Here is a 23020-nt window from a genome sequence, read left to right as displayed (position 1 = left end):
GTTTAACTAGACGAGGTTGATATTTTCAATATTAAAAAGCACGTGTAGCGAATTCTATTTATCTTATAACACTTCTAAAATAAAAATTTCATTGATATTTAGTAAATTACAGTACTAAAGTCACCTTCATCGGTAATATGACGTTATCACAATTAACACACATTACTTTGACGTAACGCTCTTTAACTAAGTCTTATGAACACATTACGCTCAGGTATACATGTCTTAATAGTTTGTAAACAAATGACCCATTCACAGCAACACATTATTCCGAGAGACGTAATTTGCATATACATGTACCTTTAAATTTGCATACCATTATTAACCGGGTTAATACACTAAATTATCACATGGGTTTATGACACGTATAGCATGGGTAAGTTATAGAATAAATAAACTGTATTGTTATAAAGATGAAATTTTAGCACTGTATCTGCAGTGGTTAATGTTTTATGTCCACCTTTGGTGGGTAAATCAGTGGTGTTTAATATTTTATCGTGCTAGCTGTTATTAAATAATATAAAATCGACATTATAGCGGATAGTGAAGTTAAACCTTTCAGTCAGAGTATTTTGTTTTGATTGATCTGACTAGTTAAAACCTACACAAGGCAGGGTTTCCAAGGGATAATGATGAAAAAAAAAGATAACACCGGGAAGGAAGAAGTGCTTTATTTAATACTCTTCATATCGTTTATGTATATATATATATATATATATATATATATATAAACAGAAGATAAACACGGACGGTCATGTTAAAATCTGCCTACGTTGCATAGAAAAATAAATAAATTTAGCTAACTGTAGTGTCTCACATTTGGATTTTAATGATAACAAATTGATAGGTTTATTAATCGAAGGCCATGCACAATAATATTTCTTTAAATACTTAGTTCGTAGGTCTCTGTAACATGGACGTACAAGCAAAAAAGTGATATTCATTCTCTATAGTATTCATATTACAAACTGAACAGATTCTTTGTTCTCTTGGAATATTTTCAAATGTAACATTTTCCATATTAATATTTAACACACCACATAAAAAATTAAGCAATGAAATACGAAACTTCAATATATAAATATTATCCAAGTAATTTTCAAAAATATAATCTTTTTTATAATGTCAGTACATTGATAGACGTGAGAACGTAGATAACTTCGCTTTATAAGAAAAACATAACAAATTACATTTACTTATAAATTAGCACAATATGCTTTTAAATATTTTAGAAGTTTAAATGTTTGGAGTGTCTCGTGGGCTGTTTCACCGGATTCTGTACTTTCTAACATTTGTATATATACATATATTTATATTATATTATTTATGATCGTGATGTCTTCATGATGACTGATATGCTTTAATTGTTTTTTAAAGTGTCAAATGACAATATACATAACATTATACAAAACAGACATACATTTTATTGCCACCTAGCCTAAATAGACTTATTGGGCACCTCAATCATTTTATTATATGAAACTTAAAAGTAATGTTACGATGTAAAGCTATAGAGAAAACAAAATAACAAAACAAATTATATATCTATGTATGTAATACATTACTTATAATAATGTAACTGCTGCTAATAGTCATATATTAACATCTACTATAATGGCAAAAATAGATACATTTAAAAAGATAAAATGGAACTTCAAACTGTTATATCTCTAAAAATCTTATTATAATATTTAAAACATTTAAAACAATTAAAAAAATATATATATAATAATAAAAAAGATGAACAAAAGATTATAAATACGCTACAATACTAATTAATTAGTATTTACAGATGAAACAAAAAATGCATTTGTATTTAATTAAGAAAGATTTTATGCCTTTGGGGCATATTAAATATGGTACGAACAACTAAAGATTGTGTGTCATCATTCATTATTGACACTAGTTCTTCATTTAAAGAAAGTGTCATAATGTTCACGTGAGGAATGCATATGTACAGTTAAAACATATCTAATATCTTCGTCTATTGGGCAATACAATAAAAGTGCAATTAATCTTCACAAAATAAACAGACACGATATGTTAAAGTCGCACGCCCTAGTTTCAGCCCGCGAAAATTAATTCTAATATTGGTTAATCTACAAACCTGTAACACACTTAGATCACGTTATTATAAAATAGAGTGAAAAAGCAGGTTTTATATCGATAAATAACATGGGAATCCCCGTGACATAACAATTACTTGAAATAATTTTAAAAGTTAGTATTCTGATGTCACCGGTAGATGTCTCTCGAAGCACAGAAATACCTACGTCACGACAAATTTCCCAGAGTGCACACAGACTTAGGGTTCGTTCCTTTCACCTCTCCTGAACATGTTCCAACTGTTCTGTCCTGGACAGCGAAAGGAATGAGTTTGGAACAGGAAGTTACTTCACCAACATGGATGCTTCTGTTGAGGAAGGGGCTGCTGCAGTAATCATGATACTTGAATCGAAATAAGACAACACTGATAGTCCGTCACTGACCATGTTGACTATATTACAGTGTTTGAAATAATAAATTATATATATTTTGTATAAACCGCAATTAGCCTACATTTGCTATTCGGCACCGGGTACTAGTGCCTGACCTATTGTTATTAGCAATTATATGCACCGTTTATTATTGGTGGTGGTGGTGGTCGTAGTAGTAGTAGTAGTAGTAGTAGTAGTAGTAGTAGTAGTACAGACCGTAGGAACAAGGGGTGGGGAGGCACTTCCCCTTCCCAGGACGAAAATGTACGGTATTTTTTTTTTTTTGCTACTCTATTTAAATAAAGGTAACAATATAGCTTGTGCCCCTCACCCCCCCCCCCCCCCCCCCCCCCCCAAGGTTGTATCCCCTCTCCAGATATCGTAAGACTTAGCAAAATTATTGGTTTTGAGATACTTACTTGTCTGAACTTCATTGTCTGAACTTCATTGTTAATGAAAATGTTCACAAACTGTTAAGAAAAATCTCACAAATGAACGACAAGCAAACAACAACAAATCGGATGTTGATTGCGCGAACCGTGGACGAGAAAAATAACCGAACGGAGTTGGAAGCATAACGCAGTTAGGGACGTTGACGATATTGTTATTTCCAAAACACTTTTACTTTTCGTCTTACGTGAAACCAAACAGAAATTATTTACAAAAACAATTTTGTAGGAGGATGGGACCTCACAAAGCAGACTACAACAAATCTGAACCATGCACGACACAAACTATCTAAATTTGAAGCACAACAGATTTCACGGCGAAACATCACTGTGTCCTCACGCATTCGTTTCAAGTATTCAACATAAAATAAACGCTTTAAATTGCAGACTACAGTCAATCAAAACAATGATGTCGCCTGTTGGACTGGTGGTTATATTGTTTAACTAGTACTTGTGATTTTTTTACTCGCATTTGGCTAGCTAATTAGTAATTTCTGGCTGCACCACGTCAGCGACTGACACAGGCGGAGTAAGTCCTGGACAGTGTGCCCATTCACTCCATTGCTGGAATGATAACGGTCACGTGGTATACCAACTTCTGTGACGTTGAAACGGGAAGATCCCCTCTAAAAATAGATTAGACATTGTCTGCTCAACGTTTTTTTTCTCAGACGCGCATGCGTTTTTAAGAAACGCGAAAAATGCATTTTGTGGTATTACAAACACCAGGATTACCTGGATTATCAACAACAAAAAACCCACTTCAGGTGAATGGAAATGTATATTCTAAATAATAACATGTAAGTAAAGTGCAATTTTATTTGTGAAAAAATGGGTTTAATAGCGAAAAACAACGATGTAATGTTTAACAACTAGGGCGTGTCCCTTTAAAGAAATCGGAGACCTGATTTATCTTCCCGTTTCAACAGACCAAGGGAGAGTACAAGCTCTAAATTTTTATTACATTCTATTGTATGGTCTTGGATTTAATACGTGTGTATATATGTCAGGACACATGTCGTTTTTTTGTTGTTGTTACCACATGACACAATAATAAAACAACTTGGCTTCGTCTTCTACTACTACTACTACTACTACTACTACTACTACTACTACTACTACTACTACTACTACTACTACTACTACTACTACTACTACTACTACTACTACTACTACTACTACCACTACTACTACCACTACCACTACCACTACTACTACTACTACTACTACTGCTATCATTTGCCTTAAAAACAGGAACTCATTATGACTGGATTGTCAAATTAATAAAACACATGGGGATGAAGCCGCACATTCACATAAAAGCATCTATCTTGTTTACTTTTGATATAAAAACACCTGAATGAATACAGTGTTCCAGCTGGCAATAAATAGAAGGGCGTTAGCTGCATCCTTCCACAGGTTTATGCCGCCCTGCTGTTTGTTGCCATCATGACCCGGGTTATCGTCACCCTGTCATAATTCTTTGCCGCACAATAATGAAATGAAATCATTTAAAATTTTGCTTTCCACTTAAAGCGTGTACACTGGTCTGAATTATCAACTAAGATACATAATTCGGTCACACGTGTGAAAGTCCACCAACAGTACCATTTTTTCAATTTCAATTTCTGTATTGACTTTGGGCTGAAAGAATTACTGTATTCTGTTAGTCTCGTTAAGACTGCAGGCGGGCAGCTATGCTTACACTCACAACCACAAATCACGTAACTAATTAAGAAAACACCTATTTGAAGGTGGTCGATCAAGATAAATTTGTTTCTCTCAAAATTGTGTAATTTAATAAAAACATAACTGCAAACACTTGGTAATAATATCGAGTGTCAAAAATTAAATGAAATTAGCAACTTGCGTAAATATTACATGAAGATATCAGTTTCTTTATTACTTTATTTGTCTGTTTCTTTCTTTCTTTCATTACTTCTTCTTTAATTGATAAATCTATATAAATGTAGAGATATTACAAGCAGTAAAATAATAAGCACTGTAAAACAATTTAGCTAAATTCATGAATATAATTATTCAAGTATTTAAACGCCCATAACAACAATACCCCAAAACAACCCAAAATTACAATACTTTAACCAGTTATGAAACTAAGGGTCAACATACAATTATATTTGATGTATTTTAAAAGGTATTCTATTATTTTACATCTTTAGAGTTAATTTATGAAACTTTAATTTTTCACATCTAATTATACACGTTTATAAAAGTTGAAATGCACTAAATATTTTATATCAACAGTATATTGAAATGCACTAAATATTTATATCTATATATTGTAATATCAATAATTGTACACAGTTATAACTGAAATATTCTATATCTACTCTGTTACATCACGGAAGGTTACTATATTGTTAATACACTCATCTCTATAATGTAATTTCATGTATTTGTGTTGATAATACACACATCTTTATAATGTAATGTCATAATTTTATACCAAGCAATGTATTCCTATTATTTGTACCCACTTGTAAACCATCTTGTCAAAATCAGATTATGTATGTTCCCCTTACGCCGTTGCATAATGGTCTGGGTGTAATAAAGTTCTGTACTGTTCTGTTCTCGAAATCGTGACATTTCTAAGTAATCGTAATCGATTACATTCGTTTCACAATTCGTGAATTATTTTTTTTCACACATCACTCGTCTACATAAAAAATCGTATTTGAAAACAAAAAAGAAAACATGAAATAGCCTGTTTTGCCTCTGTTGGGTTTTTGGTGATGACTTTTGTATAGTCCTGATAAAATCAATATTAATATTGTTTGTAAACTACTTGTATATGTGCCTTTGTATATATATATATATATATATATATATATATATATATATATATATATATATATATATATCACTACACAAATAAAAATAAATAATTATAAAACAATCAATATCTATACAATTGTTTCTTGTGTATTTTGGAATACCGAACACCTTTGTGTACGTCACACTCCCTCCGTAGAAGCATTCTGCATTCGCTCCTGCTAAGATAATAAATGTTGAATTATTAGTAATATTCCACTAAGGTTTTCATTCCCAACTGTCTAAAAAAAACCCTCATTTTCCGGTGAGTTGGATAAATCAATTGTTTTCGTATTTATTCGTTTGATCTTCATTAACATGGCCACCTCCACTACCAAAGTCTCCCTGTTGGGCTTCCGATTAATCACGTGGTGTCCGGGAATTAGCAAAATTGGCTGCGTGGAACCTCAGGAACTGCCATCTTGTCTATCGACGAATTCAAATTCTACAGCACTGAGGCCTGTAGGTTGCCTGAATGAGTTTGTTTATCACTAATCTAGCCGATACACGTCTGACTTCGCTCTATGAGTCTTCATGTGCCTACAATATATATTAAAATATCGTATGATTATCACTTACCCTCATTATTATAGGTACATTATCAAAGTTCGATGTGTTCTTGTTCACTAATTTCCCATATCTATTTTGCAGTAATATACATTTATAAATTGTAGCAAATGAAATTATTTGGATGGAAACTGTTGTGGACATGTACAATTTACTTTCCGCAAGAACGTTGAATAAAGCTGTTTAGGACACTGTGCACTTTTATATCTATTTAAACAAATACCAGTATATACCTTGTACAATTAATGATAAAATGTCAAAACCAAAGAATATTAAGATAATTTTTCACAAACATAACAACGAAAGAAAAAAAGAAAGAAATGTGTTATTTAACGACGCACTCAACACATTTTACTTACGGTTATATGGCGTCAGTCATATGGTTAAGGACCACACAGATATGGAGAGAGCATACCCGCTATCGCCATGGACTACTCTTTTCAATTAGCAGCAAGGAATCATTTATATGCACCATCCCACATACAGAATAGCACATACCACGGCCTTTGATATACCAGTAGTGGTGCACTGGCTGGAACGAGAAATAGCCCAATGGGATCACCGACTAGGATCGATCCCAGACCGACCATGCATCAAGAGAGCGCTTTACCACTGGGCTACGTCCCGCCCCAAACATAACAACGAAACCAAAACGAAAATAGGAACAAGTAGTCCGAGGAATTTAGTATCGCTTATCATAAGCTGAATAAATACATTGTTATAATCTGAACACAAATGTACAACATTGAATATATTTTAATCTGACCACAAATGTATTACATTTAATATATTTTAAATGTCTAAACAAAGATTGAGGTCAACGTTCAAAGATGCAACTACAAACCAAGTTTCAATGGTCTAGAATTTACAGTTTGTCATAAATTAATCTAAATGCAAAAAGTCAACGTTGGAGAACCGTCTCCGCCCTCATCGGAAAATTAATAAGTATAGGCCTATTTTGTTATTTGACTTCGACAATATGAGAATAAAATTACAATTGCTTACCAGACTAAAACGCTTGTCACTATGACCAACAGTACAAAAAGAATACCCGCCACGATGCCGAATGCGATGCCTAGAGAATCAGTTTTGTCAGTGACAGCTTGGGCTGTGAAAATAAAATAGTATATATATGTATTTATGTATGTATGTAATGAGAGAGACAGAGAGAGAGAGAGAGAGAGAGAGAGAGAGAGAGAGAGAGAGAGAGAGAGAGAGAGAGAGAGAGAGAGAGAGAGAGAGAGAGAGAGGATGCGTAACGAGTATTTTTTAATATGGAAAATATAAACCGAGGCTTTGTTAATCTGTATTTGTCCAGCCTTTGGGGAGACAAATACAGATTAACAGGCCGAGGTCGATATTAACCATATTAAAAAAATACGAGTGACGAATTCTATTTATCACATCACTGTCAATTTTGTTTATTTTCACTTAAATGATTATTAAACAAAACCCCAACACTCGGACGTAACAATTTGTTATGACGTATGGATACATGCAAATGTCAATCACTCAGCTGATAATCGGTTTGTCACTACACCTTGAAGGTTATCTATGTTTTCTGAAACTAGGTTAAAAGCGGACAATTTAATACTAATTTAACAGTTTTATATATAAACAATGAAATTATAATAAAATAACTGACAATAGCCAAATGTTTCAAAATATCTTTTCGCGGCATTTTGCCGAGTACTACGTCATTGTCAAACATAGGCCTACCTACGTCACTGACCTATTTAAGAGCTTCATCAAGTTCAGTCTGAGTCGGAATCACTGTCGAAAATGATTCTTCGTCGTTTTATTGGGGACAACAGGACATGTAGGCTGAGCCACATTTATTACGGTGTTGCCCCCACTGACATTGCCTCCAAAACATGGTGTTCACACCGCAGGAAATATTGATGATTTATGATTGTTTCGAATTTAAGTGTTGTCGGATTTCCTTCGAAGCGGAACACGCGGGAACCAATCTTGAGGATTCACTAGATGTAGATGGCGCTGGCAGAATGTGCGACAGTTCTTTGTCTTGGTCGTCATTTATATGGCAGTATGCATTAACTGAATGAATATGTTTGTGTCCTGATTTGATGAGCAAGAACGTGATTGGACCAGATATTTGCGTGCAGAGTGGTTCGCCAGGCGTTTAGTGGTACACATATTACCACTCGAACACATGTTTTTCATCAGTTGCTTCGATGTCTGTGGATCTACCGTATCAAGGTATTCAAGGTATTCTGGGAATGTTTACCTTTTATTTCCGTGTCAGTGTGGACGTCTTAGTAGGGTTTTGTGAAGTATATTAAGGCACCTTGTGTTCCAATATAAAGTGTGGTTGCAGCTGTCCATAAACGTGTGTTAGGGTGAAACAAATCTGAACAACAAAACCGTTATCCATAATCCATCCGTATCCATTCAGAATAGTAGAGACAAACAGCCATTTGGCAAAATAGTGGTAGATTTTATGAATCTCTATCTAGTGTCTAGTCTATAGCAGGACAGTCTCTCACGAGAAGTTCCTATAATGGACAATACATGTATAATTAGCATATCCCAGTTAAGTAATCAACTTATTGAATGAATTAATGAATGAATGTTTAACGACAAACCCAGTACGAAAAATACATCGGCTATAGGGTGTCAAACTATGGTTATCCGCTTATTGATCTGTCCATATCAGTAGTGATTTGATAATGTATTAATCAACTGAACTTGTATATATAAATTAACATACACACACACACACACACACACACACATACAGAAAACACACACTAGTAAGCTACAAAACAATTATTCGTTTTCATTACGCACTTTAAACATATCTAAAGCACAATATGTTTAAAGAACAATTTTAACGAAAGAAACACACGATTGTCAAAAGGTGATTTGTTTGTGTACCCCAACCCTCAGGCTTTATTGCTTCACTTTATCATCACACTTACCTTCAATACATGTAAATCCTGTCCACCCTGACAGACACCCACCACTGCAGTATCCCAGTTCATGATGACAGAGTTTATCCCCCTTGCAATGTCTGTCTGCACACACTGATTTACAAACTCACACCAAAATGATCTGCATCACAATATGAAATTACAAAATGGCGAGTCTTTTACAAAACATGCTGTTTATGTATTTTATAAATACAAACACATACAAAAACATAAGCACGCACGCACATATTATCTGTCTGCTAACCTTCATATCATTTATATATGTCCTATTAACCTTCATGTCGTGATGGCAGTGACGCACTCAACACATTTTACTTACGGTTATATGGCGTCAGTCATATGGTTAAGGACCACACAGATATGGAGAGAGCATACCCGCTATCGCCATGGACTACTCTTTTCAATTAGCAGCAAGGAATCATTTATATGCACCATCCCACATACAGAATAGCACATACCACGGCCTTTGATATACCAGTAGTGGTGCACTGGCTGGAACGAGAAATAGCCCAATGGGATCACCGACTAGGATCGATCCCAGACCGACCATGCATCAAGAGAGCGCTTTACCACTGGGCTACGTCCCGCCCCAAACATAACAACGAAACCAAAACGAAAATAGGAACAAGTAGTCCGAGGAATTTAGTATCGCTTATCATAAGCTGAATAAATACATTGTTATAATCTGAACACAAATGTACAACATTGAATATATTTTAATCTGACCACAAATGTATTACATTTAATATATTTTAAATGTCTAAACAAAGATTGAGGTCAACGTTCAAAGATGCAACTACAAACCAAGTTTCAATGGTCTAGAATTTACAGTTTGTCATAAATTAATCTAAATGCAAAAAGTCAACGTTGGAGAACCGTCTCCGCCCTCATCGGAAAATTAATAAGTATAGGCCTATTTTGTTATTTGACTTCGACAATATGAGAATAAAATTACAATTGCTTACCAGACTAAAACGCTTGTCACTATGACCAACAGTACAAAAAGAATACCCGCCACGATGCCGAATGCGATGCCTAGAGAATCAGTTTTGTCAGTGACAGCTTGGGCTGTGAAAATAAAATAGTATATATATGTATTTATGTATGTATATGAGTAATGAGAGAGACAGAGAGAGAGAGAGAGAGAGAGAGAGAGAGAGAGAGAGAGAGAGAGAGAGAGAGAGAGAGAGAGAGAGAGAGAGAGAGAGAGAGAGAGAGAGAGGATGCGTAACGAGTATTTTTTAATATGGAAAATATAAACCGAGGCTTTGTTAATCTGTATTTGTCCAGCCTTTGGGGAGACAAATACAGATTAACAGGCCGAGGTCGATATTAACCATATTAAAAAAATACGAGTGACGAATTCTATTTATCACATCACTGTCAATTTTGTTTATTTTCACTTAAATGATTATTAAACAAAACCCCAACACTCGGACGTAACAATTTGTTATGACGTATGGATACATGCAAATGTCAATCACTCAGCTGATAATCGGTTTGTCACTACACCTTGAAGGTTATCTATGTTTTCTGAAACTAGGTTAAAAGCGGACAATTTAATACTAATTTAACAGTTTTATATATAAACAATGAAATTATAATAAAATAACTGACAATAGCCAAATGTTTCAAAATATCTTTTCGCGGCATTTTGCCGAGTACTACGTCATTGTCAAACATAGGCCTACCTACGTCACTGACCTATTTAAGAGCTTCATCAAGTTCAGTCTGAGTCGGAATCACTGTCGAAAATGATTCTTCGTCGTTTTATTGGGGACAACAGGACATGTAGGCTGAGCCACATTTATTACGGTGTTGCCCCCACTGACATTGCCTCCAAACATGGTGTTCACACCGCAGGAAATATTGATGATTTATGATTGTTTCGAATTTAAGTGTTGTCGGATTTCCTTCGAAGCGGAACACGCGGGAACCAATCTTGAGGATTCACTAGATGTAGATGGCGCTGGCAGAATGTGCGACAGTTCTTTGTCTTGGTCGTCATTTATATGGCAGTATGCATTAACTGAATGAATATGTTTGTGTCCTGATTTGATGAGCAAGAACGTGATTGGACCAGATATTTGCGTGCAGAGTGGTTCGCCAGGCGTTTAGTGGTACACATATTACCACTCGAACACATGTTTTTCATCAGTTGCTTCGATGTCTGTGGATCTACCGTATCAAGGTATTCAAGGTATTCTGGGAATGTTTACCTTTTATTTCCGTGTCAGTGTGGACGTCTTAGTAGGGTTTTGTGAAGTATATTAAGCCATCTTGTGTTCCAATATAAAGTGTGGTTGCAGCTGTCCATAAACGTGTGTTAGGGTGAAAAAGATCTGAACAACAAAACCATTATCCATAATCCATCCGTATTCATTCACAATAGTAGAGACAAACAGCCACTTGGCAAAATAGTGGTTGATTTTATGAATCTCTATCTAGTGTCTCGTCTATAGCAAGACAGTCTCTCACGAGAAGTTCATATAATGGACAATACATGTATAATTAGCATATCCCAGTTAAGTAATCAACTTATTGAATGAATTAATGAATGAATGTTTAACGACAACCCAGTACGAAAAATACATCGGCTATAGGGTGTCAAACTATGGTTATCCGCTTATTGATCTGTCCATATCAGTAGTGATTTGATAATGTATTAATCAACTGAACTTGTATATATAAATTAACATACACACACACACACACACACACACACATACAGAAACACACACTAGTAAGCTACAAAACAATTATTCGTTTTCATTACGCACTTTAAACATATCTAAAGCACAATATGTTTAAAGAACAATTTTAACGAAAGAAACACACGATTGTCAAAAGGTGATTTGTTTGTGTACCCCAACCCTCAGGCTTTATTGCTTCACTTTATCATCACACTTACCTTCAATACATGTAAATCCTGTCCACCCTGACAGACACCCACCACTGCAGTATCCCAGTTCATGATGACAGAGTTTATCCCCCTTGCAATGTCTGTCTGCACACACTGATTTACAACTCACACCAAAATGATCTGCATCACAATATGAAATTACAAAATGGCGAGTCTTTTACAAAACATGCTGTTTATGTATTTTATAAATACAAACACATACAAAAACATAAGCACGCACGCACATATTATCTGTCTGCTAACCTTCATATCATTTATATATGTCCTATTAACCTTCATGTCGTGATGGCAGTGACACAATCCCATCAATGTGAGTTTGTTCATTTCTGGATGAAATGTATGGCAAACTTTTCTGTCAATGGCTTTCTCTATTTTTACACCGTTGTGTCATGCTTTTTTGTCAATACTCCTATGAATCTAAAATAAATTACACACAATCATATAATTAAATGTTTTAGTTTTTTTTAAATGTGTGTTTCCGTTTTGTCATACTAATGTAAGAGTGTGTGGCATCAGATATACTTTTCATGAGGTCTGACGTTTTGTGAGAGCCTTAAAAATCCCTGTGAAAAAAACGTGTTTAACAAGATCCCCAGCTGTCTTAAACTCATTTAATCATTATTAAAAAGAAAAAAATGCACACATTTCAAATAGATATGCTATGATGTAAATGGTTCTGCCACAACAGCTGTCAAGTCCGTCACTTCATCTAAAACGATGAACAAATGAACAACAGTTTCACCTAAGAGAGTTCAAAATATGAAAGAGCATCAGCCACCATTTTGGTTAGTAGATATAGCATCCAAAGGTCTACTATAACATGTTTTGAATGCGCCCAGTGCAGTATAACAGTAACACGTGGAAGTTGGTACGTCGGTATACTTACTGTCCGTACACGTATCACCTTGCCAACCAGCCCGACATGATCCATTGCAAGATCCCATCACGTGGTCACACGGTGCGTCGCCATCTTTGCAGTGTCTGTCATCACATGACAAACTGCAGTCTGGTCCATACTTCCCATCACAACCTTTAAGACATACAATGTACTGAACAGCACTGGAAACGGAGCAGTCGGATATGTAGCTAGATATGAGAAGAAGAAAATAATACATTTGTCTGATTTTTTATAAATGGATGTATATTGGTTAGCAGGAAAGAAGGCCAAAATGGATTACAAGAGTTAAGCGGCCCTCACATATCGGTCGCGGCGCCCGCGCGACTCCTAAAACAGGCCAAAAAGAGCATTTTAGCGAGGTGTCCGGCCGGACGCTACCCGATTTCTACGGGCTCCGCTGCGATTTTTAGGGGTCGCCCTAACTCCGCGGGCATGAAAACCTAACTCCCAAATCTTCGATTTTCCAAGAGCGATGTTAGGTCGTGGCAATCCCGTAGATATGTCGCTAGGGCCCCGCCCGGCGGCATGATGGAAACCGATCGGTGATTTGGCGGCCGCCTGAAGATTTTGACGAAAATTATTGGGAAAAAAATCCACCGGGCGCCGTGGGATTTCCACGGGCTCCTCACGGCCACCCTACGATAGCCTCACGGCCCCCTCACGGATCCCGGGCGATTTGTACAACATCGACCGGCCCCCCTACCCCGGCGGCTTCTAAACGGCCCCCACAACTTTATACAACGCATATATATATATATATACTCGAGGCGCGGACGCCGGGGGGAAGCCAGACTTCAATCGCCAGTCGCCTGGCCGGGCTCCGCCAGGGCATCTACCGACTTGTTCTTTGATCAGCCGGCGCCCGCCAGATTATCTAACGGCGTCCGGCCAACGACCTGGCGGCCGCACTGTCTCCACTGCGATCCAATGTTCAAAAGGCACCGCCCGGGCCCCGTCTAATATGTGAGGGCACCTTTGGCGGATCCAGCTTTTCTGATGAGGGGGGGGGGGGGGGGGGGGGTCCAAGACAAAAAGGGCACCATAACATTATGAAAAGGCACTATTGAAAAATTACACACGGTTCACATGGACCATAATATAATAGTGCTACAACAGGGACGCTGGCAGACGTATTCTACAGTGTTCTATACATTGACAGAATAAATAAATTTGTAAAAAACCTTAAAATGCTAAATAAAAGGGGCACTTCTCAAATTTGAGGGGGGGGGGTCCCCCCCCCCTAGATCCGCCCCAGGACACACGTCGCAGACATGAAATTCGCCCGATTCATCCACGGGCTCTAAATCCCCCTCGGACTCCTGCGATTAGAAAAATTGTGCGGACGCCGGCTGATATGCGAGGACCCTTTATTGTGTGCTTTAAGACAACCGCACACATGTGTTAGCAATAACAACTGGAAATTAGGTGGTGCTTTTTCGCACTGAAATCGGTTTATATATTTCTCTAGTTTTGGTTTATGCTACTCCATTATTTCAGTCCTGACATTAAGTTCTGTGTTGAATACACGTTATTGTTTTTACGCATTGACTCGAATATAATTCATAAATAAAAGTTTCTAAATGTTGTGGAACCGCAACCCTTGATGTCCACTTATTGCTGAATATACCGGTACAGTCGATCCCCATCCATCCATTCTGGCACGGGCCCTCACAGGAACCAGTCACACGGTTACAACTGGTCGTACTCTCTTTGCAGCGTCTTTGTGTACACTTGAATGTACAGTCAGCGCCATATGTATGACTGTCACATGCTGAAATATGGTAAACATGTATTAACAGATTGCTATTCAAGAAATCATAGCATAAAGTTGTGCGTAGGTTGTGTTTAATTTCTTCTTATAGACGAGTCACTAGATAGAGATTTATGGAATCTACCACAATTTTACCAAATGCCCATTCAACTCTGAATTGTACAGAGATACGGCCATGATTACTGTTTTATCGTTCATTGTCCTATTTCCGGGTCCTATAATACAAATCAACGGATATTATATATATGTATGTGCGTGCTTGTTTGTGTGTGTGTGTGTGTGTGTGTGTGTGTGTGTGTGTGTGTGTGTGTGTCTATCTGTGTGTTTGTTTGTGTGTGTGTCTGTGTGTGTGTGTGTGTGTATGTGTGTGTGTGTGTGTGTGTGTGTGTGTTTGTTCTTGCCTAATGCCACCACTAGAGCACATTGATCAATTAATCATCGATCATAGGATACAAACCAGTTTGGTAATTCTCAAAAAAAGAAATCTTCATAAGAAATGTGCTACATTAAATCAACGGATATTATATATATGTATGTGGGTTTGTTTGTGTTTTTGTGTGTGTGTGTGTATGTCTGTGTGTTTGTGTGTGTATGTGTATGTGTGTATGTGTGTATTTATGTTTGTGTGTGTGTGTGTGTGTGTGTTTGTGTGTGTGTTTGTGTTTGTGTGTTTTTGTGTTTGTGTTTGTGTGTGTGTGTGTGTGTGTGTGTGTGTTTATGTGTGTTTGTATGTGTGTTTGTGTGTGTGTTTGTGTATCTGTGTCTGTGTGTGTGTTTGTCTGTCTGTGTTTGTCTGTCTGTGTGTATGTATGTGTGTGTGTGTGTGTGTGTGTGTGTGTGTGTACTACAAAACCGTAATCCGGGATGAAGACCATATCTCGGCACACTGCAGAGTAAAATGAGCACTTGGCAAAATGAGTTGTCGATTCCATGAATCCCTATTGCAATTCCCAAGATAGGATAGCATCCATCTGAGCAACAAAACCGTAATGCATTGTCAGGGCCATCTCTGCAAAATACAGAGTCAAATGGGCATTTGTCAAAGTAGTCCTTCATTCCTTGAATCTATCTAGTGCCTGACCGGTGGCGTAGTGGTTAGGCCATCGGTCTACAGGCTGGTAGGTACTGGGTTCTGATCCCAGTCGAGGCATGGGATTTTTAATCCAGATACCGACTCCAAACCCTGAGTGAGTGCTCCGCAAGGCTCAGTGGGTAGGTGTAAACCACTTGCACCGACCAGTGATCCATAAATGATTCAACAACGGCCATGGTTTGTGCTATCCTGCCTGTGGGAAGCGCAAATAAAAGATCCCTTGCTGCCAATCGGAAAGAGTAGCCCATGTAGTGGCGACAGCGGGTTTCCTCTCAAAATCTGTGTGGTCCTTAACCATATGCCTGACGCCATATAACCGTAAATAAAATGTGTTGAGTGCGTCGTTGAATAAAACATTTATTTCTATCTAGTGCCTTGTCTATAGGAGGACAGCCAATTTTAAGGAATAAACACGGTCTTTGATATGTACCAGTCATGGGGCACTGAATGACACAGGGAAAACCCAATGTATCTGACGATGCGGTTCGATCCTATATACCTAAGTATCTCAGGCAAATACTTAATGGAATGACCCTAAAATGGAGTTGACGAAATAATATTTATTATGGAAGTAATGCTATTATACGTTAATAAAAAAAATAATAAGACTTACACATATTATACTATAATATTTAAAAGCACCAAGTGGCACCTATTTCACCCATTCACATGGATCTGAACCTACTGTACCGATTTGCAGTTTACTGATCTGTGGTATTAATACCATCGATAAGGTATTATTATGTATTAAACTGGATGCAAATCTAAATCACCCACTTAACCTATTATAATAGTATGACTGTGCTATTATGCATTTGAGGTTATTATTACTGTTCAGTTAGATTAAAAGGGCCAGTCACAAGTCGCTTATTGATCATAAATACAAATTAGAACACATTTACTAATACAGGGAGGTATGGTCATGAATATGGAAAATATCAACCGAGTCTACGTTAATCAGTATTTTTTAGAAGCCAGACAAGGTTCATATTTTACTAATAACATTTTCTTTCAATAGTTAGTACATCACAGTAGTAAATTCGCCTCCATCGGTAATATTACACCATCACGATTAGCACAAATTAGTCTGACGTCACACATTTTAACGAAATCTTATGAAACGGTGACGGTGACGCTCAAGTATACAGGTATTGCATATATCTTTAAATTTGCATACTATTTTTACACAGATTACTACACTAAAGTATATCATGGGTTTATCACATAGATATCATGGGTAAGTTATAGGATATATAGTTTTATAAGTCTAATTATTGGGATATCTAATAAGGATAACGACATGTTAATGAGTGAATTCACAGATGCTGGAAGCTCCATCTTGTCGAGTTCGGTGCATACGTGATGACCTTTCTATGTTAATGATAACCACAGTTTGTACCAAACCATAGAAAATTACAATTTTTCATATTGTTTTTTATGCAAAGCTTATAGTTGTTTGGTATCAATTAATTTGAAGTTATGTGTGGATGTTAAAGTAAAATTAAATCAGGGGCGGCGCAGACGGTATGGTCAGCAATTTTTAAATGTGTGTGTTATATTTGATGTATCTGTGAAAATGTCCTTCACAAGCAAAATTGGAAAGGAGTCTGACAACCTCGAACTGTACCACTATTTCTTAATAAAGTGCCGCCACTGTAAATATTGCAATATGTCACTTGCAACTTGGACAATTCTGCTTTATATGCAACATAAAACAATATCAGTGTGTAATGGAATACACATTAACTATTAAAAATAAAATAATTACATAATTGTCAAATAATATTTATAATATATATGTTTGATTACTTACGAATATTACAACTTGGACTCGTCCATCCCGGCTGACAGCCATCTAGGCATGTTCCATTTTGAGCATCACAAGATGAGTTGTCTCCTTTACAGTGTCGTTCACTGCACTTTGACTGACATCCGGGTCCAAAAGTACCACCTTGACATTCTGCAGACATATACATACAGCAGCGTGTTATTATAACCTATAGAGTAGTAGTTCAGTTTAATATTAAATTTAATGGCACTATCCTGAGCGTTTAGTCAATGTCAATACTTCCGTTTATTACAATCAAGATAATAAACCCACATCCTGCTTCTTCCTTTTAACATAAGCGTACGGGCTCTCATTTGTGTTTTCCAAACTTTTCCTCTTGTCTGGTGTTCTAAAATGTTATTGGTATGTGTATCTGGCCATTTTTAATGGATGTGCTTAACTTAGCGTTTAGTTACTGTTTTTAGTTTACACATAATAATAAATTTATATTTTAATATTTTAAATTAATATAAAGATCTTATGAAATTGCGATATATGTATTTTAACAAGTTTTCTTCATAATCATTGTCGTATTTATATTATTATGTTCGGTTTTTTTCTTTTCTCTTCATTCACTAATCAATTGGAAACAAAAACGTCCTCACACCATGCAAAACCATAACCCGTAGATCCATGGATGGGCTAGTCATTATTTCATTTTAAGTCGTGGAATCAAAACTGATCTACATAATGCTTCAATTTTTTTAGGGGACCGTTAAAATCGACGTCCAAATTGCTTAAACCGTTAGAAAGACTCAAATAAAATTATTTTCATTACGAAATAGCCCCACTACTTTTATGTAGATTAGATTACTAATTAAACAAACAAAGCCATAGATCCATTTAACGAACCCCCTTTCTCTTCTGGAAAATCATACTGTGTACATCCATAGAGCAGCATAATACATGTAGTTTAATAATTCATATTTAATACTTTGAATCACCAACCAGTTGTGCAGTCAGGTAACTCCCAGCCAGTTTGACAACCACCTGTACAGTTTCCATAAAACATGTCACAGTCCTTACTACCAAGACAGTGTCTGGCATCACACGACATGTTACAATTAAAACTGTAGGTGTCCTGACATGCTGAAAATAAATAAAGCAGACGTAAATGAAAATGCAATAACTATCTCAAGACATGCTGGAAAATCTTACATGTTTTCATTGAAGTGTGACACACACACGCACGCACGCACACTCGCGTATCATGGAAATAGTCTATTAGACACCTTTACTGCTACAAACTGTTGCTAATGTAACCTATTAACAAACATTATGAACAACACACTAGCAGCTGAGTTGCGTTGCAGATCCGCGTCATCCCGGCTGAAATATGAAATGACAACATAGGCGTCTAGCAGCTTGTGAATACATTATGATAAACAAATGAGAGTTGATATCCCTGCATTGTATTCTAGACATCTGCTAACGACTAAAAGACATCTTACACTAACTGAAGGTACGTTCTACACCTAGTGATCTGCTAACGACTCGACTAAAGGAAAGCTTACACTAGGTGAAGGTATGATCGACAACTGTATACTGATCCAGAGACTTTTACTTTTTATGGATGACTCATTTTTTTTTTACTGTCAAAATTATAAACATATAAAGCATTGTGTTATTAACGTCATGCTGTATTGGTTAGTCTTTAATCTTCCATTCTGAGTCTGTGGCGGGAGTTAACTAAGTCGGTTGAGTGCTCGCTTGAGGTGTTTTTTCCCACCCTGAGTCTGACGCTGCTAAAAACTATATATGCCTATGTTTTATATTAAGGGTCACCATGTCGTAAATAATCGTTTTACGGTACTGATATGCATAAACTAGATCATACAAACCATTAAAATAATGTTGATATGCAGATATTTACAACAGAAACAGAAAGTATAGGTTAGCCTCACTTGTCTTACAGTCTGGATTCATCCATCCTACTGTACATCCACCAAGACACCGTCCGGTGATGACGTCACACGTTGACGCTCCATTACAATGTCTAGTGGAACAGTCTTCAGTACATAGTTCACCATAGTGAGTTGAATCACAAACTGGAAATATATCATACTACATGAATGACATTTCACAACGAATGAAGTAATTGAGCATTTGATGATGGTTTATTTTGTTCACAAGACAACCACTGTATGTATTAACTGATTAAAGTGACTCTATAAATACATTTACGAGTCATATACATAGTTACTGCACACGTTTGATGTTTCCTCTTTAAATACTATTTTTCTTTAATGTATTACCTTTTCAAAATTATTATTATTTACAGCTGATAGTTCCGTGTGTTATAAAGCAATGTATCGCTTGTCACGTGACCTGTCTGGGTCGACTTGTTATATACACAATACAGGTTTATTTTGGAATTATGACTTTAAAAACTATTTTGGCACGTAAAAATATTGAAATTCACAAGAATGAAGTCATGAATTTTGCTAAATGTTTCGTTCATTAGTTTGAACATTATATCAAAATTCAGGAATACAGATGATTTATTCATTCTTTTTGTTGAGATGCTGAACATTTAAGAATAAATCCATAAACTCACAAAAACAAAAAACAAAAACAACCCCATACAAACAAAAAACATAAACATATCCCCCCAGACACCAAAAAAATCACAACAACAAACAAACAACACCACCACCCAAAACACCCCCAAAACAACAACAACAACAACAAACAAAACAACAACGAACGCCGGTGGAGGTCCTCATTCTTACCTTCACGAGATAAAGCCAATAACCTACGCCATTAATCTGGTCGGTCTGGGATCGATCCCAGTTAGTGGGTCAATTGGGATATGTCTAGTTCCAGCCGGTGCAACATAACTGGTGTAACGAAGGCAGTGGTATGTACTAGCCTGTACTACCCTGTATGTGGGATAGTACATACACAATATCCATTGTTTCCTTTCTAAGACTATATGTCAGAATTGCCAAATGTTTGACTTCCAATAGCCGATGATTTATAAACCAATGTACTCCAGTGGTGTCATTAAACAAAACAATATTTTCCATTAACCTTTTTTGTGTAACATGAACCGATGAAATAGCAGCAAAAATCATCGGTTTAAAACTGAGAAATGATATACGTTTTGTGAGACGTAAATAGTGCGTGTATCCAAACGATGTCGAAGTACGTTTTCCGCCATAATCTTCATAGTTAATTCTAAATTGTCCGAGTATAACCGAGACTACAACTTTCTGTTGCAAAAGACGTGAAGTTAAAACGTGCAGTCCACGCCCGTAACACGAACATGATTTCAAAATAAAAATACAAAATGTATGTACGGCTGATATAGGTTATAACGTTTTTATTTACGTATTTTATTTGTAGGTACATGCAATTATATACATATACATCACAATACTCAGTAGTTAAAAAAGTGATTAGTTTCAGATACTGAAACAATACTAAACCAACGATTACGCATGGGAATGTTTGTGTGTTGTCGTTTTTTTTTTTTTTTAAATTGCGATATTTGTATTTGCTTTGATTAACTGTACTTATTGCATACCACTACACGCCTGTCCAGTCCAGTTTGGTTTACATCCTCCTGCGCATTCCACAGTTGTATTATGATTGCACGGTCCATTCAGGCAGTGACAAAACTGAGTGCAGCCATCACCGAACGTGCCAGGTTCACAGACTGAAAATAGAGTTAGATCTATATGAACAAGTGATTGCACACGTTCTTATGGATGTTGAAAAAAGAGTAGATCGATTACTATAAACAACAATATTTATTTAAGAAAACAAAAGTCACACCGAGCAGTATCAGGCCTTTCCCAGGATATTTTTAAGGCGCTTACATGTTTAGCATCAGTATAACACAAATCAAGCCAAAAACTAAGTGGGGTAGTGGGTTGAAAACAGTTAAATGTTTGCCTTCAATCCAGCCAATCATGCTTTTTTAACTTTTTTTAAGTAACCCTTCAATTCTCCACCCCCAACAATTTCATAATTTGATCCATGTCGTTGCTGTTGATTTCAGCGTAGTGTTAAATGCGTGTTGTAATTTCTGCTTGTAAAATACCTAGGTTAAGAATGTTGACTTCACAGTATATTCCATTTATATAAAAAAATAAGAATAATTTTTTTTTTTAAAACCCACGTTAATAAAGTTAATATTTACGGTCTTTTTAAAATCCCGCTAACTTATTAAATGTCACCTCACAGTCTTACAATTATATCTCTAACATTATCTAACAAATATGATTTTTGTAAACTAATTCAGTGTACGTTTAACTGCAATTTGTATAAATACTGCATGTTCATTTCCCGCGATTGCGATCTGCATGCGTGCTCTCGACCATAGGTACAAAATTAACAAAACAAAGGAAATAAACGAAACTGCAGTTAGGTATTCATTAGGTAAACTACTGTTTTTCTGCAAATTTACATGAAGATTTACTTCTGTGTAATCGTATTGTTTAATGTCCTCAACGATGTCTCTTGACACGTGAGTGTCCGCTGACTCTGAAGCATGACGTGTATTCGCGCTGAGAGCTCTCCTCAGTTCAGCCAACGAATGTTTTTCCTAACGTTCGCAAACTATTTGATTGGTCTCCGGCGTGTCCATTTTGGTTTAACGTGAAGCGCACAAACCAGTGTAGTGAATGTTTTATTTTCGCTCGGTCTGGTGGAACTCAGCCTTGGGATAGCCTACATGGCTTTGGCCCTGAACTGGCATGTGTATTCAAATTGTCACGCATTGTCGGTTTGTTTTTATTACTTTGGTTCAAAGACTTTATAAAGTTAAAATAACAAGTTACAGATCTTCCAGACATTGAATCACCGTCAAAATGCTGCCATACATGTCGAATGCATGCCGTTAAAATTAATAAATTAATAACCGAGATTATTAAAAGAAGCAAACATAATAAGGCCTACGCTGTATTCTGGATAACACCGTTTCTCGTTACCGGTCGCGGAAATGCTATTACGCTAATTGAACATTTGATATTGTTATTATGTTTGAGGTGTCGGATAGATTATGTAACCGTTTGTTCACATCAGAAGATAGAAAATGGCTCAGCCACAATTTTAGCCACTTGCAAACTGTATTAGCTATTTTTTTGTAAAAATAATATTTACTTTGCCAATGGATAATTTGGCAACCGATGGTGCGAATCCTGGATGGTTTTTTTTGCGTGTGTGTGTGCTAGGATAGAAATGATTAATTGCCAACTTAACTGCACTTTTAAAAAGTGATT

General features: G+C 36.3%; 1 protein-coding gene across 1 annotated transcript in view; it reads right to left on the bottom strand.

Annotated features, from left to right (window-relative positions):
- Nucleotides 1-8828: 8828 nt before the first annotated feature.
- The window catches only part of LOC121387145 (multiple epidermal growth factor-like domains protein 11), a 32080-nt gene continuing 17888 nt past the window's right edge, over nucleotides 8829-23020 (bottom strand). Inside the window, exons 7-15 of the mRNA XM_041518169.1 lie at nucleotides 21322-21453; nucleotides 19697-19840; nucleotides 18741-18881; nucleotides 17778-17924; nucleotides 14728-14871; nucleotides 13089-13232; nucleotides 12191-12322; nucleotides 10245-10347; nucleotides 8829-8841 (exon numbers count right to left, since the gene is read on the bottom strand). Of these exons, the coding sequence (XP_041374103.1) occupies nucleotides 8829-8841; nucleotides 10245-10347; nucleotides 12191-12322; nucleotides 13089-13232; nucleotides 14728-14871; nucleotides 17778-17924; nucleotides 18741-18881; nucleotides 19697-19840; nucleotides 21322-21453 (1100 nt within the window). The remainder of the gene's footprint in view (nucleotides 8842-10244; nucleotides 10348-12190; nucleotides 12323-13088; nucleotides 13233-14727; nucleotides 14872-17777; nucleotides 17925-18740; nucleotides 18882-19696; nucleotides 19841-21321; nucleotides 21454-23020) is intronic.

The sequence above is a fragment of the Gigantopelta aegis genome, chromosome 13 (genome assembly GCF_016097555.1).
Source record: "Gigantopelta aegis isolate Gae_Host chromosome 13, Gae_host_genome, whole genome shotgun sequence".
Taxonomy (NCBI): Eukaryota; Metazoa; Mollusca; class Gastropoda; order Neomphalida; family Peltospiridae; genus Gigantopelta; species Gigantopelta aegis.
Note: the sequence above shows the minus strand (reverse complement) of the source record. Positions and strands in the feature narration are given on the sequence as shown.